We start from the raw sequence: 17,612 nt of genomic DNA, 5'->3' as shown, positions 1-17,612 counted from the left end.
TTTCTGCCAAATGTCAAACATTCCTCAGTGTCTGATCACACAGAGGCATCTTGGAGACTAACACTTCACCAGTGCTTCTCATATGGAGCGGTTATGGACTGTTCTTGTAATATCTGAGGATTCTAGGGGTCCCCCCCCCCTTCCTCCAGCGATCAGATAAGTGGAGACAGTCCAAAATCATCTCTATCATCTTCACCACAACAGTGGGCACAAATGTATGACATAAAAGTTTTTAAAGGAGAAGTTGCAGAGGTGCAAAACTCTACATTCACTTCTATACGTATTATATGGGTGTTTGTCCTAGTCCAGCACTCGATGGGAGTCCTTGCATCAAACAGAAATATGTTGCAAGAACTCCCTGTCTGCCAACCAAACTGCAGCACCGGTACTGTAAGACCTGTTAGTGTTGGTGCTGCTGTTCAGCCGACAGACAGGGAGTCCTGTCCAGTGCAAGGCGTTGGGATCCAACCAACATCCGGTTTGGTTTCCACAGGATGAACAGGTTTGTCTGCAGCCACCCTAGCCCTAGGTATTATCCCTGGAGAGATGTGTCATTATGCTTCTGTGTATGTTGCTAGTAGGAGCTGTGCTGTGAAATATGGATTTATATTATAGGATTTTGGTTTCTCCAATTGTTCTGGGGCCATGTACTCATGAGATGAGATGCACGGCTCTGCTAGGAGTAAGCTTGTAGTTGCATACTACAGTACAGTACTCACTCTGTATGAAGGGAAGTGGAATATGTCATTACAGAGAGCACAGAGCACAGCAGTGTGAGGATACACCCCAGTGCACAGAAACTACAATCCTGGAATATCAAAATCATATATCACAGTCCTGCTGCTACTAACAGCATACACAAAGGTAAGAATACACATCTCTTCAGGGACAATACCTAATAGTTCTCCCTCTAAGAATGTGCGCTGGTCCACAATGTGGCAGGAGATCTGACCCAGTATTTAATGACCAATTAGATAACAAATCGGATAACAAAGTGCAAAACAAAAAAAACTGAAGAAATTGCCTTGAAAAAAAACAAAACCCACATGATGATTTAGTGATTCACATTCTTGTGGTGCTGGAGCCGTAGTCTCAGCTGCTGTCTGGGATTTCCCTGATCTTAATACATAAAGTTCTGGATCCATCAATTCTCGGACTCCAAAGATTCCCAAAGATCACATATACAAGTGCATTACATGAGTGTCCGAGGCTTCCCCCGATTTATTTCCCCACATTAGTCCCATTCAGGATGGGTTTATCCAGGAACATGACCAAAGGCTTCTCCGGTGCAGTCTCCAGTTCCAGTAGCGTAATGTTATTTATCTGTGAGGTACTTAGAATAGTTCCTGGCACATAAAGAGTTACTTGTGGGCCCTTTACAGGCCAATAACGTCCAAGGTTAAAGCCATTTATCCAGACTTGTCCCTGGAGAGAAAAATAAGATATAGTAACCATACATAGCATTTTACCCCAGAGCTGCACTCACTATTCTGCTGCTGGTGCAGTCACTGTGTACATACATGACATGACTTATCCTGTACTGATCCTGGGTTACATCCTGTATTATACCCCAGAGCTGCACTCACTATTCTGCTGGTGCAGTCACTGTGTACATACATGACATTACTTATCCTGTACTGATCCTGAGTTACATCCTGTATTATACCCCAGAGCTGCACTCACTATTCTGCTGCTGGTGCAGTCACTGTGTACATACATGACATTACTTATCCTGTACTGATCCTGAGTTACATCCTGTATTATACTCCAGAGCTGCACTCACTATTCTGCTGCTGGTGCAGTCACTGTGTACATACATGACATTACTTATCCTGTACTGATCCTGAGTTACATCCTGTATTATACCCCAGAGCTGCACTCACTATTCTGCTGCTGGTGCAGTCACTGTGTACATACATGACATTACTTATCCTGTACTGATCCTGAGTTACATCCTGTATTATACCCCAGAGCTGCACTCACTATTCTGCTGCTGGTGCAGTCACTGTGTACATACATGACATTACTTATCCTGTACTGATCCTGAGTTACATCCTGTATTATACCCCAGAGCTGCACTCACTATTCTGCTGCTGGTGCAGTCACTGTGTACATACATGACATTACTTCTCCTGTACTGATCCTGAGTTACATCCTGTATTATACCCCAGAGCTGCACTCACTATTCTGCTGCTGGTGCAGTCACTGTGTACATACATGACATTACTTATCCTGTACTGATCCTGAGTTACATCCTGTATTATTCTCCAGAGCTGCACTCACTATTCTGCTGCTGGTGCAGTCACTGTGTACATACATGACATGACTTATCCTGTACTGATCCTGAGTTACATCCTGTATTATACCCCAGAGCTGCACTCACTATTCTGCTGCTGGTGCAGTCACTGTGTACATACATGACATTACTTATCCTGTACTGATCCTGAGTTACATCCTGTATTATACCCCAGAGCTGCACTCACTATTCTGCTGCTGGTGCAGTCACTGTGTACATACATGACATTACTTATCCTGTACTGATCCTGAGTTACATCCTGTATTATACCCCAGAGCTGCACTCACTATTCTGCTGCTGGTGCAGTCACTGTGTACATACATGACATTACTTATCCTGTACTGATCCTGAGTTACATTCTGTATTATACCCCAGAGCTGCACTCACTATTCTGCTGCTGGTGCAGTCACTGTGTACATACATGACATGACTTATCCTGTACTGATCCTGAGTTACATCCTGTATTATACCCCAGAGCTGCACTCACTATTCTGCTGCTGGTGCAGTCACTGTGTACATACATGACATTACTTATCCTGTACTGATCCTGAGTTACATCCTGTATTATACCCCAGAGCTGCACTCACTATTCTGCTGCTGGTGCAGTCACTGTGTACATACATGACATTACTTATCCTGTACTGATCCTGAGTTACATCCTGTATTATACCCCAGAGCTGCACTCACTATTCTGCTGCTGGTGCAGTCACTGTGTACATACATGACATTACTTATCCTGTACTGATCCTGAGTTACATCCTGTATTATACCCCAGAGCTGCACTCACTATTCTGCTGCTGGTGCAGTCACTGTGTACATACATGACATTACTTATCCTGTACTGATCCTGAGTTACATCCTGTATTATACCCCAGAGCTGCACTCACTATTCTGCTGCTGGTGCAGTCACTGTGTACATACATGACATTACTTATCCTGTACTGATCCTGAGTTACATTCTGTATTATACCCCAGAGCTGCACTCACTATTCTGCTGCTGGTGCGGTCACTGTACATACATGACATTACTTATCCTGTACTGATCCTGAGTTACATCCTGTATTATACTCCAGAGCTGCACTCACTATTCTGCTGCTGGTGCAGTCACTGTGTACATACATGTCATTACTTATCCTGTACTGATCCTGAGTTACATCCTTTATTATACCCCAGAGCTGCACTCACTAATCTGCTGCTGGTGCAGTCACTGTGTACATACATGACATTACTTATCCTGTACTGATCCTGAGTTACATCCTGTATTATACCCCAGAGCTGCACTCACTATTCTGCTGCTGGTGCAGTCACTGTGTACATACATGACATTACTTCTCCTGTACTGATCCTGAGTTACATCCTGTATTATACCCCAGAGCTGCACTCACTATTCTGCTGCTGGTGCAGTCACTGTGTACATACATGACATTACTTATCCTGTACTGATCCTGAGTTACATCCTGTATTATACCCCAGAGCTGCACTCACTATTCTGCTGCTGGTGCAGTCACTGTGTACATACATGACATTACTTATCCTGTACTGATCCTGAGTTACATCCTGTATTATACCCCAGAGCTGCACTCACTATTCTGCTGCTGGTGCAGTCACTGTGTACATACATGACATTACTTATCCTGTACTGATCCTGAGTTACATCCTGTATTATACCCCAGAGCTGCACTCACTATTCTGCTGCTGGTGCAGTCACTGTGTACATACATGACATTACTTATCCTGTACTGATCCTGAGTTACATTCTGTATTATACCCCAGAGCTGCACTCACTATTCTGCTGCTGGTGCGGTCACTGTACATACATGACATTACTTATCCTGTACTGATCCTGAGTTACATCCTGTATTATACTCCAGAGCTGCACTCACTATTCTGCTGCTGGTGCAGTCACTGTGTACATACATGTCATTACTTATCCTGTACTGATCCTGAGTTACATCCTTTATTATACCCCAGAGCTGCACTCACTAATCTGCTGCTGGTGCAGTCACTGTGTACATACATGACATTACTTATCCTGTACTGATCCTGAGTTACATCCTGTATTATACTCCAGAGCTGCACTCACTATTCTGCTGCTGGTGCAGTCACTGTGTACATACATGACATTACTGATCCTGAGTTACATCCTGTATTATACCCCAGAGCTGCACTCACTATTCTGCTGCTGGTGCAGTCACTGTGTACATACATGACATTACTGATCCTGAGTTACATCCTGTATTATACCCCAGAGCTGCACTCACTATTCTGCTGCTGGTGCAGTCACTGTGTACATACATGACATTACTTATCCTGTACTGATCCTGAGTTACATCCTGTATTATTCTCCAGAGCTGCACTCACTATTCTGCTGCTGGTGCAGTCACTGTGTACATACATGACATGACTTATCCTGTACTGATCCTGAGTTACATCCTTTATTATACCCCAGAGCTGCACTCACTAATCTGCTGCTGGTGCAGTCACTGTGTACATACATGACATTACTTATCCTGTACTGATCCTGAGTTACATCCTGTATTATACTCCAGAGCTGCACTCACTATTCTGCTGCTGGTGCAGTCACTGTGTACATACATGACATTACTGATCCTGAGTTACATCCTGTATTATACCCCAGAGCTGCACTCACTATTCTGCTGCTGGTGCAGTCACTGTGTACATACATGACATTACTGATCCTGAGTTACATCCTGTATTATACCCCAGAGCTGCACTCACTATTCTGCTGCTGGTGCAGTCACTGTGTACATACATGACATTACTTATCCTGTACTGATCCTGAGTTACATCCTGTATTATACCCCAGAGCTGCACTCACTATTCTGCTGCTGGTGCAGTCACTGTGTACATACATGACATTACTTATCCTGTACTGATCCTGAGTTACATCCTGTATTATACCCCAGAGCTGCACTCACTATTCTGCTGCTGGTGCAGTCACTGTGTACATACATGACATTACTTATCCTGTACTGATCCTGAGTTACATTCTGTATTATACCCCAGAGCTGCACTCACTATTCTGCTGCTGGTGCGGTCACTGTACATACATGACATTACTTATCCTGTACTGATCCTGAGTTACATCCTGTATTATACTCCAGAGCTGCACTCACTATTCTGCTGCTGGTGCAGTCACTGTGTACATACATGTCATTACTTATCCTGTACTGATCCTGAGTTACATCCTTTATTATACCCCAGAGCTGCACTCACTAATCTGCTGCTGGTGCAGTCACTGTGTACATACATGACATTACTTATCCTGTACTGATCCTGAGTTACATCCTGTATTATACCCCAGAGCTGCACTCACTATTCTGCTGCTGGTGCAGTCACTGTGTACATACATGACATGACTTATCCTGTACTGATCCTGAGTTACATCCTGTATTATACCCCAGAGCTGCACTCACTATTCTGCTGCTGGTGCAGTCACTGTGTACATACATGACATTACTTATCCTGTACTGATCCTGAGTTACATCCTGTATTATACCCCAGAGCTGCACTCACTATTCTGCTGCTGGTGCAGTCACTGTGTACATACATGACATTACTTATCCTGTACTGATCCTGAGTTACATCCTGTATTATACCCCAGAGCTGCACTCACTATTCTGCTGCTGGTGCAGTCACTGTGTACATACATGACATTACTTATCCTGTACTGATCCTGAGTTACATCCTGTATTATACCCCAGAGCTGCACTCACTATTCTGCTGCTGGTGCAGTCACTGTGTACATACATGACATTACTTATCCTGTACTGATCCTGAGTTACATTCTGTATTATACCCCAGAGCTGCACTCACTATTCTGCTGCTGGTGCGGTCACTGTACATACATGACATTACTTATCCTGTACTGATCCTGAGTTACATCCTGTATTATACTCCAGAGCTGCACTCACTATTCTGCTGCTGGTGCAGTCACTGTGTACATACATGTCATTACTTATCCTGTACTGATCCTGAGTTACATCCTTTATTATACCCCAGAGCTGCACTCACTAATCTGCTGCTGGTGCAGTCACTGTGTACATACATGACATTACTTATCCTGTACTGATCCTGAGTTACATCCTGTATTATACTCCAGAGCTGCACTCACTATTCTGCTGCTGGTGCAGTCACTGTGTACATACATGACATTACTGATCCTGAGTTACATCCTGTATTATACCCCAGAGCTGCACTCACTATTCTGCTGCTGGTGCAGTCACTGTGTACATACATGACATTACTTATCCTGTACTGATCCTGAGTTACATCCTGTATTATACCCCAGAGCTGCACTCACTATTCTGCTGCTGGTGCAGTCACTGTGTACATACATGACATTACTTATCCTGTACTGATCCTGAGTTACATCCTGTATTATACCCCAGAGCTGCACTCACTATTCTGCTGCTGGTGCAGTCACTGTGTACATACATGACATTACTTATCCTGTACTGATCCTGAGTTACATCCTGTATTATACTCCAGAGCTGCACTCACTATTCTGCTGCTGGTGCAGTCACTGTGTACATACATGACATTACTTATCCTGTACTGATCCTGAGTTACATCCTGTATTATACCCCAGAGCTGCACTCACTATTCTGCTGCTGGTGCAGTCACTGTGTACATACATGACATTACTTATCCTGTACTGATCCTGAGTTACATCCTGTATTATACCCCAGAGCTGCACTCACTATTCTGCTGCTGGTGTAGTCACTGTGTACATACATGACATTACTGATCATGTACTGATCCTGAGTTACATCCTGTATTATACTCCAGAGCTGCACTCACTATTCTGCTGCTGGTGCAGTCACTGTGTACATACATGACATTACTTATCCTGTATTATTCACTTGAAGGTTTTCCTATGTGGTGGGCAGTGACATGTACATAATTACCATAAAGAGCCCATATCTGTATTTCCGGTCAGATAGTAACATATATCACCGTTACCTTTGTCCATTTGGGCAGTTTCAGGTAGGTGTCCCCAATGTCTGTTATGGTAAAGGTCCCGCTGTAGATGGCCGGCCCCGTCCTGCTCTCAATCACCGGGATCCCCAGGATATGATTGTCCATAGTGTGCGGCCAGCCCTGGGATATGGGGCCGTCCAGGTTCAGGGAATAGATCACCCAGTTCTCCAGCAGGTCGGGCCCCAGCGTCAGGTTACCTATTAACCCCTTGGGGAGTCGGATAGAAGTAGATCAGTGTCTGTGAGTGAACCCTGGGGTTACTCGGGTCTCGTAGTGTCGGGTCACTGCATTTACCTTGAAGTCGTTCAGGTCGTTGCCGTAGTTGATTCTTCCCATATTTTCTACTAGGACATCCAACCATTGTCCCTCTTTCCCCGTGACATTCACCACCTTCAGGCTGTCTCTTTCCAGCACGCCGTAAAAATGCTGCAAAGACAGACTTGTGTTTAACTGCTTCATGGACAACTTTTTAGATCATAAAAGATCTTTCTTTACTTGTTAATGCCCTCTGCCCCATCTTGACAGTGAAAAAACAGAAATGTTCAATAAATTAGCAAAAATATCTACAAGAAAAAGCTGAAATCTCCCCCGGTGATGAGTATCCGCCCACCACCCCCCCGGCGATGAGTATCCGCCCCCCCCCCCCCCCCCCCCCAGCGATGAGTATCCGCCCACCACCCCCCCGGCGATGAGTATCCGCCCACCACCCCCCCGGCGATGAGTATCCGCCCACCACCCCCCCGGCGATGAGTATCCCCCCCCCGACGATGAGTATTTGGCCACTTTGCTCAGTGTTGCGTAGAAGCAGCTTTGGAGTTTTCTTGGGAAGATGCTACAAGTTTCTCGCCCCTAGATTTGGGGATCCTCGGCCTCCTCCGTGCTGATTCTCTCCAGTTCCCTCAGGTTGGATGGTAAATGTTGGTGGAGGCCATTTTCAAGTCTCTCCAGAGATGCTCCATTGGGTTTAGGTCCGGGCTCTGGGTCAGGAATGGTCACAGGGCTTAGCTGAGTGCTTAGGGCCAACCATAGTTTTCATATAAGTTAGATATAATGCGATTTTCTCGATTTTTTTTCACATTTTCTCATAATTGTGGGGCTTCCTATGATGGCAGTCACAGGCCTCTCATATTTTTAGGAGTCCTTGCACAATTGGTTGCTGCCTGAACCCCCCCCCCCCCCCCCGTGTATAAGTGTCACAGCAGAGGGGCTGAATACTTATGACCATGTGATATTAAAGTTTTCGTTGTTTAATAAATTAGCAAAAATGTCTTCATTTGTGTTTTTTAGGTAAAGATGGGGGGAGAGGGCACCTCCATGAGCACAAAAAAAACCTTTTTTTGATTTTACCAATTGGTTGCAATGAAACAAAGAGAAAAAATGTAAAGGGGACTGAATATGTTCCGTATCTGCTGCATCATGATGGATTTTAATGATAGATTTACATTAAAGTCCATGGGTGGTCCTGAAGAGGTTAATGATAATAAGTTTGGCAATTCCTGCCGTGGTAGTGCCATACTGACATGCTGAGAGTTGTAGTTTTGCGGCTCCTTGTCACATGATACCTTGTATCTCTTACCCCATTGACTGATACGTAACCCCGGTCATGGATTCCATTGACTGTCGCTGCCAGAGGAGTCTGGTCCGGGACATCCCCCAAGAGACGGGTGCGGTACAGCATGAATCCGAAATACTGAATGCACAAAAGACAATGAAGTGACGCGTCCGATCCCGCTGGATGACGGGTACAGGATATGTACAGATGTTACCTGCTTGGCGTCCTCAAAGGTGATGGGGAACTGAGTGACAAAGGGGTTGGTGGGCGACAGGATATCCAACAGATCCACAAGATCTCCAACCTAACCAGGGAGACAACATCCAGCGGTGGTAGGTGGCCGTCTTGTGATGTATAGTATACAGTATATCTCATACTTACCTTATTAAGAGTGACTAAACCGTATGCAAATTTTCGAGTGGGGGGAGGAACGGGTCCTTCAGGCACGGGCTGGAACTGCAACAGAAAAAAAGTTTAAAAATATTACATACATTACAATTAGAAGATGGTGTTCAGGGTTAGGATATCATGGTCGTATCCGTCTATCAACAGCGCCTCACTTGTCCACAGGTTCAGCCCCTTTTAGTAGAAATACAAGTCCCGGTGCCTGAATCTAGAAGTAATGTCCCTGGTCATCAGGATGGATTCTCATAGTAGATATTCTTTAAAGGAACCTCCTTAGACTATGGGCCAGTTTTGACACAAGTGGGGGCTTAAGACTCGGACTCGGACTCTGATAATAATAATAATTCCTTTCTATAGCGCACACAGATTACGCAGCGCTGCACAGAACTTGTCAAATTGGTCCTTGTCCCCAATGGGGCTCACGATCTAATCACCTGCCAGTATGTTTTGGAGTGTGGGAGGAAACTGGAGGAAACCCACGCAAACACGCAGAGAACATACAAACTTGCAGATGTTGACCTGGGTGGGATTAAAACCCAGGACCCCAGCGCTGCAAGGCTGTAGTGCTACCCACTGAGCCACCGTGCTGCCTGATGAACCTGTACAGAGGGTGGAACCTGTAGCAGAGGTTGTGTGCACTGTATCGCACTATTTAGGGGTGCACTTCCAGCACACAGTGGGCAGAGCTTTCTGCTTCTGGCTTTATCAGATGGCGCCTGCTATGACTTCTAGAGAGTCTGACTGTAAGTCCACCACTGATTGACCAATTCTGATACTTCTGACCAATGAACCAGACATCCCCTTTTACCTTACTAATGACGGATCGGATTGCTAGCAGTTTATCTGTGGGGTCCCCGGCCTCTGTTAGAGGGGCATCATAATCATAGCTGGTTGTGATCGGCTTGTAGACTTTGGGAAAATCAGCTCCTGAGGGTAAAAAAAAAACATCAAAAATCAGCAACGTAATTAGTAATAATCTGGGAGACGCATATGGAACATGGAAAACCAATCATTGCTCCTGGAACATCAACTTTACCATAGGGTTCTGTATATTATCAGGTGTGTGACATTTGCAACATTTGAGGGAGACCATCTGTCTTCCAAACCAGTAATAGAGCTGGATATAGACCATTAACAGGAGAAAACCTCATCTTTATGGCCACAAAGCATCAGCCTGCAAGTGCACTAGGGACAGACTATCTGCTCAGTATCGGCCCTTTCTATCAGCACCTGACACGCTGGAATTCCCGCCTCTAGTGCACCTGCAGTCAGATTTGCACATCTATAAAAAGCGGATTATTCCTACATTGTATCATTGGTTTATGACCAAGGATCATGTTCTGCTACTATTAAACTCACCTAAATGGCACGATAATGGAATCCCTATAATCTAAAAGTCCATGTCCGTGGCCAATTCTTACCGTTCCAGTAGCCAAAGTTGCTTCCGCCCTCAAACATGTACCTGAAATAAAATGAAGAAGCACATTATATTAGTGGCCGACATGAAGACGACTCTTTACAATGGTCTGGATAGGTCCTTACATATTCACGCTGGCGCCGCTCTCCAGGATGGCCTGCAGCCCCTGGCTCACCCTGTCCGCTGGGGTCTCCGCATGCTTATCACCCCAGTAATCCAGCCAGCCCGTGTAATACTCAGAGTTCACCTGCAGGAGAAACTCATATTACTACAGCAGGAAGGGTCCTAGATGTCCCCCAACCACAGGGACCCTCTATTCTCTGTATATGTCTCCTTACAATACGCTGATCTCTGTCTCTGTTATAACCTATGACATCCTAATATATAGTCAAATGGTCACTAAAATTGTCACTTCTCAGTGATGTATATTATATACCCATGTACGGGGAAGCGAGTTATTACCAGGGGTCCTCTAGGCTGATATCTGCGCATGGCTTCAAAGGCTTTGGTTACATTGTCCACTGAAAGACAAGAAAGTGTCACATCTATATATTATATGTATACGCTATATCTATTATATTCAGTCTATAAAATCTAAGCATTTTACCTGCACTGACACATTGTAACAAAAAGACATTTTTTGCTTTTGATCATAGAGGATTGTCCAGTCTGGATACAACTGTGACCCTTAAATTTCCATCTGTGCAGGTAATTAACCTTTAGATGTTAACAATGGTTCTGCTACCTGACAGCAAACAGAGATCTTGAAATGGTAATTTCTATTTTTTCCATTTTACTACTTTTTGCAACACTCAACATGTTGGATCCCCCCCCCCCCCCCAATCTCTCCAGGGTCCCCAGCAACACTTTATAGCTTCTGCTGGCTCACCCCCTGGAAGAAATTAAGACATTGTCTGCTGACCTGGGCCAAAGTCGACAGTGGCGTAGAGATCCTGTAAGGTGCCGCACTTCAGGAAGTAATCAGCGTTACCGTCTGTGGTGAAGAGAACAACCTCGTCCCCCAGGTAGAGGCGGAACATGGCGTGGAGGTGGCGCATGTATCCGTAATCACAGGCGTGGAAGCTTCCGTATTCATTCTCTACCTGCAACATCAAGACACATTGGGGCTCATTTACTAACGAAGTCACTAGAATTCACTGAAAGTGCATTGTCCGTCTATAATGCGGCGATTCACTAAGATTGCGCGCCAGAAATCATGAATGTGTCTCTTCTCCACACTGGTCCGACAGAGTTTACCATCTTTTTTGTAGTGCACCTTTAACATAGGACTTGTGACACAGTTTGAAAATTAATGGGGTCTTCTCCTCTCGTCCGGGCATTTACATTCTGTTTCATTAATCTGCCATCTGTAAACATTTCTTCAATTGGATGTTATTATAAAAAATGTTCCTGGGTGAAGATAATTTCTCATAATTGTAGTGATATGGTCCCTTAGAAACCAGACTGTGTCCTTGGATACGACCACCTCTGCTGGAGGGATTGCACAGGGAAACAAAAAGTTTTTGTGTATGAAATGCCTGGAAGTTAGATGTCCCGCAGCCGCCCTGTGCTAATGGTTGCTGAATCCAGGTGTTTGGGCAGGACTCAATAGTTCATGTATGGCCACCGTTGCCAGAGTGTGGGGTGGTCGTGACCGAGGAAGCTATCTCATGGCTACATTTATGAGAAATTATCATCTTCACACAGGAACATTTTTTTTTTTATAACATCCAATTGAAGAAATGTTTATATATGGCAAATTAATTTAATTAAATGTAAATGCCTGGATGGGAATAGCCCTTTAAATACGGTGCTCGGTCCGAATCAGTCAAACCATTTGACGCCACACCCCCTAATTTGTGTCGCATGGAGGCAGCGTAGCTGCGCCACAAAATCGCTGCGCGGACACTTCTTAAATACCTGTGCAAGCAGTTTTAGCCATGAAGAACGCGCACGGTCCGACAAAAGTGCAGCAGCGCGACCCTTAGTAAATAAGCCCCATTGTCTGCATGTAAAGGTGTAGGACAGGGACTTTTACTATGTTCCTAGTTTACAGGTCAGAGCTCAGACAATTGGCAATCTACGTTGGGCGCTGCTGCATCAGTGTCTCTATAACTGTATATTATAACTAGAAACAAAATCCATAAAGTTAGGTAGAATCTTCCCTATATAGACACTTGTCCCTTATCCTGCGCTAATCACATTATCGGGGTTCCCTCTGTATAAATGGAGTGGCAGATCACACATGGGACTGTCAGATATAGCCAAGCACTGTTACCCTGCCATCCCATAGACGTGAAGTAGCACGAATGACCTAGCAGTCACATGGGACTCCCCTTCTCATGACCCTGTGTATAGAGGTCTTTAATGGGACCACCCCTTTAAGCTGCTCATAGAGCAGTAAATCAGAAGATAGAATCGCACCTATAGAGCAGTAGTAGAGGAGTTTCTTTACCTGGACGCTTATAATATTCCCCCCATTGTTGTATAAACGTGGACGCAACTTGGGGAGCAGGACGGAGAGCCAGGAGTCCACAGCTTTCAAGTAATCTGCAATAAGAAGAGGCATAGTAAGATCTTTATGTATAGAGAACGGGTTAAATGGCATTCAGTCTCTGTCTAACCCCCTAGATGCCGTGGCGACCATTGACCACAGAATCCAAAAGTGTAAGCAGCCGGAATGGGAGTTTGCAGAATATGGTTAGTACATCATCTAATGATAATGTCAGTAGTCTCTGACATGTCAAATAAGCCGTGTGACCCAGGTGTGTGCTGCAGATTCACTAGTTATTCCTAGAACTTACCAGGATCGGAGGTCCGTAACCCTATGTCCTTCTTATTCAGCAGCCAGGCTGGAAGTCCCCCCTAATACAGAGACCAATGTCAGTTATTTACATATCTACAGGACGAGAAAAGTATTACAGAAAGATGACAGATGAATAATCTCTGCTGCTTCTGGGTAATTAAAGGGGTTGTCCACTTTCGGCAAATGATTGATATAGTTTGTTTGCCCATCACATCATTATGGACAGATTTCTACTCAATGGAGTAAACACATAAGCTTCCTATAGAAGCAAAGCAAGCAGAGATCTAGAAAACCGTGAGGAAGGGATACAGAAAGTGTATTGGAAAATTGTAGAACTTTTCATTACACAAACCAATCAATTAGTTGCTGAAAGTGGACGACCCCTTTGATAAACTGAAATCCCCCCATCAACTCCTGGAACCGCAGGACTCGATTTGCGTTACTTTTACCGCTGTATATATTGCATGTACCGAGACGTTGGCCGGCTACAAATGGACAATCTAATGGTAACACCCAGATGACAGTTTAGTCAATTATCCAGGGGGGATAACAGAGGAACCGGCACCATGCAGAGTGCATCTCAGATCTAAGTCTGGGAAGAACTAAAGATTCATGAGAATATTTGAAGACAATGTTGCAAATATGAGAAATCTGAGCCTAAATTCCACCGATTTTATTGTTATGACAAAGTCCTGAAACCGAGGAAAGTCCCTCAGTACCGAGAACCAGAACAAACTACAGAATGGTAAAAATAGCAAAACAGGCTAGATTAACCCTTTCCTCTGCCTGGTTCACGAGCCGAGCTGCCTCCACTCTAATGCAAAGGGGAATGAGCACAGTAAAGATTATAGATAACATAATAAGTAACATATAACGTATCACATCATCCCAAGGAGGTAGAAGAAGAATGAAAGGCTATAAAGCCATTGTGCACTACCATGTCCCACTCTGCACAGATGTAGGGGCCCTCGGGGCCCCGTGCGCCACTCACCATGTCCCACTCTGCACAGATGTAGGGGCCCTCGGGGCCCTGTGCGCCACTCACCATGTCCCACTCTGCACAGATATAGGGGCCCTCGGGGCCCTGTGCACCACTCACCATGTCCCACTCTGCACAGATATAGGGGCCCTCGGGGCCCCGTGCGCCACTCACCATGTCCCACTCTGCACAGATATAGGGGCCCTGTGCGCCACTCACCATGTCCCACTCTGCACAGATATAGGGGCCCTCGGGGCCCTGTGCGCCACTCACCATGTCCCACTCTGCACAGATATAGGGGCCCTCGGGGCCCTGTGCACCACTCACCATGTCCCACTCTGCACAGATATAGGGGCCCTCGGGGCCCCGTGCGCCACTCACCATGTCCCACTCTGCACAGATATAGGGGCCCTGTGCGCCACTCACCATGTCCCACTCTGCACAGATATAGGGGCCCTCGGGGCCCTGTGCGCCACTCACCATGTCCCACTCTGCACAGATATAGGGGCCCTCGGGGCCCTGTGCGCCACTCACCATGTCCCACTCTGCACAGATATAGGGGCCCTCGGGGCCCTGTGCACCACTCACCATGTCCCACTCTGCACAGATATAGGGGCCCTCGGGGCCCTGTGCGCCACTCACCATGTCCCGCTCTGCACAGATATAGGGGCCCTCGGGGCCCTGTGCGCCACTCACCACGTCCCACTCTGCACAGATATAGGGGCCCTCGGGGCCCTGTGCGCTACTCACCACGTCCCACTCTGCACAGATATAGGGGCCCTCGGGGCCCCGTGCGCCACTCACCATGTCCCACTCTGCACAGATATAGGGGCCCTCGGGGCCCCGTGCGCCACTCACCATGTCCCACTCTGCACAGATATAGGGGCCCTCGGGGCCCTGTGCGCTACTCACCATGTCCCACTCTGCACAGATATAGGGGCCCTCGGGGCCCTGTGCGCTACTCACCATGTCCCACTCTGCACAGATATAGGGGCCCTCGGGGCCCTGTGCGCTACTCACCATGTCCCACTCTGCACAGATATAGGGGCCCTCGGGGCCCTGTGCGCTACTCACCATGTCCCACTCTGCACAGATGTAGGGGCCCTCGGGGCCCTGTGCGCTACTCACCACGTCCCACTCTGCACAGATATAGGGGCCCTCGGGGCCCTGTGCGCTACTCACCACATCCCACTCTGCACAGATGTAGGGGCCCTCGGGGCCCTGTGCGCTACTCACCACATCCCACTCTGCACAGATGTAGGGGCCCTCGGGGCCCTGTGCGCCACTCACCATGTCCCACTCTGCACAGATATAGGGGCCCTCGGGGCCCTGTGTGCCACTCACCACGTCCCACTCTGCACAGATATAGGGGCCCTCGGGGCCCTGTGCGCTACTCACCATGTCCCACTCTGCACAGATGTAGGGGCCCTCGGGTCCCTGTGCGCTACTCACCATGTCCCACTCTGCACAGATATAGGGGCCCTCGGGGCCCTGTGCGCTACTCACCATGTCCCACTCTGCACAGATATAGGGGCCCTCGGGGGCCCTGTGCGCTACTCACCATGTCTCACTCTGCACAGATATAGGGGCCCTCGGGGGCCCTGTGCGCCACTCACCATGTCCCACTCTGCACAGATATAGGGGCCCTCGGGGGCCCTGTGCGCTACTCACCATGTCTCACTCTGCACAGATATAGGGGCCCTCGGGGCCCTGTGCGCCACTCACCATGTCCCACTCTGCACAGATATAGGGGCCCTCGGGGGCCTGTGCGCTACTCACCATGTCCCACTCTGCACAGATATAGGGGCCCTCGGGGGCCCTGTGCGCCACTCACCATGTCCCACTCTGCACAGATATAGGGGCCCTCGGGGGCCCTGTGCGCTACTCACCATGTCTCACTCTGCACAGATATAGGGGCCCTCGGGGCCCTGTGCGCCACTCACCATGTCCCACTCTGCACAGATATAGGGGCCCTCGGGGGCCCTGTGCGCTACTCACCATGTCTCACTCTGCACAGATATAGGGGCCCTCGGGGCCCTGTGCGCCACTCACCATGTCCCACTCTGCACAGATGTAGGGGCCCTCGGGGCCCTGTGCGCTACTCACCATGTCCCACTCTGCACAGATGTAGGGGCCCTCGGGGCCCTGTGCACCACTCACCATGTCCCACTCTGCACAGATGTAGGGGCCCTCGGGGCCCTGTGCGCTACTCACCATGTCCCACTCTGCACAGATGTAGGGGCCCGGCCTCATGATGACCAGCAGTCCCAGCTCCATGGTCAGGTTGAGGAATTGCTCCAGATCATGGTCACCCCTGAAGTTATACACCCCGGGCTGCGGCTCGTGGAAGTTCCAGGGCACATATCTAGAGGATATAAGGATTGTATATGATCACTATGGGGGTAATAAGGGCTATAGGGTGTCTAGCTGGTGTCATATGGCTGCCACTTGTATCGTCCTGTGACAGGTCCGGTTATACGGCATACCTGCAGAATTCCTCTCCTATCACACATAGCTGAGATTTATTTTATCTCTACATCTGCCCAGATCTCCTGTTCCGTTATTGGGCCATCATGGAGCTGCAGCAATTCCCTGGAATGCCCTACCCCGGACTATCAGACTAATACACAGGTTACTCTTAAAACTCATCTCTTAAGCAAGCCTATAGCTTTTAGCTAATGCAGTCACAAGTGGTTGAAGGGAACCTGTCAGCAGGTGTGACCATGTAGACTGCAGCCAGTGTTGTAAGTAGCAGCAGGACTGTGAACATGGATTTATATTCCAGGATTGCAGATTCACCTAGTTCACCTGGGGTATATCCTCACACCGCTGTGCTCTGTGCAGCTGCTGTTATGGAAAGATGTGTTATCATGCCTTTGTGTTGTATGTTATTAGTAGCAGCAGAACTGAGGACACACCCCATAGTCCTGCTGCTACTAACAACAACATACACCAAGGTCTCATTGAACATCTTTCCTGGGACTATAAAACTGTAGACTACTTTGTCACTCCTGCTGACAGGTTCCCTTTAATGTGATTTTACAGGGGAAGGGAATAAGTCCATATATAGCAACATGAATCCAGTGCTCCAGCCCCTTCATCTTTAGGATTGGTGAGACCCCCCCCCCCCCCTGAGAATAAAGGGTGTGAGTA

General features: G+C 47.3%; 1 protein-coding gene across 2 annotated transcripts in view; it reads right to left on the bottom strand.

Moving 5' to 3' along the window:
* Positions 1-936: 936 nt before the first annotated feature.
* Positions 937-17,612, bottom strand: part of GLB1L (galactosidase beta 1 like) — a 28,646-nt gene continuing 11,970 nt past the window's right edge. For both annotated transcript variants that reach the window (XM_072122399.1, XM_072122398.1), the window contains exons 4-17: positions 16,674-16,824; positions 13,479-13,539; positions 13,130-13,224; positions 11,597-11,777; positions 11,137-11,195; positions 10,800-10,921; positions 10,679-10,719; positions 10,066-10,184; positions 9,234-9,308; positions 9,067-9,156; positions 8,877-8,990; positions 7,595-7,726; positions 7,283-7,507; positions 937-1,425 (exon numbers count right to left, since the gene is read on the bottom strand). In XM_072122399.1, coding sequence (XP_071978500.1) covers positions 1,222-1,425; positions 7,283-7,507; positions 7,595-7,726; positions 8,877-8,990; positions 9,067-9,156; positions 9,234-9,308; positions 10,066-10,184; positions 10,679-10,719; positions 10,800-10,921; positions 11,137-11,195; positions 11,597-11,777; positions 13,130-13,224; positions 13,479-13,539; positions 16,674-16,824 — 1,669 coding nt within the window. In that variant the 3' untranslated portion in view covers positions 937-1,221. The remainder of the gene's footprint in view (positions 1,426-7,282; positions 7,508-7,594; positions 7,727-8,876; positions 8,991-9,066; positions 9,157-9,233; positions 9,309-10,065; positions 10,185-10,678; positions 10,720-10,799; positions 10,922-11,136; positions 11,196-11,596; positions 11,778-13,129; positions 13,225-13,478; positions 13,540-16,673; positions 16,825-17,612) is intronic.

This window comes from Engystomops pustulosus, chromosome 8 (assembly GCF_040894005.1).
Source record: "Engystomops pustulosus chromosome 8, aEngPut4.maternal, whole genome shotgun sequence".
NCBI classification, from domain to species: Eukaryota; Metazoa; Chordata; class Amphibia; order Anura; family Leptodactylidae; genus Engystomops; species Engystomops pustulosus.
This window is presented reverse-complemented; position numbering and strand designations above follow the sequence as displayed.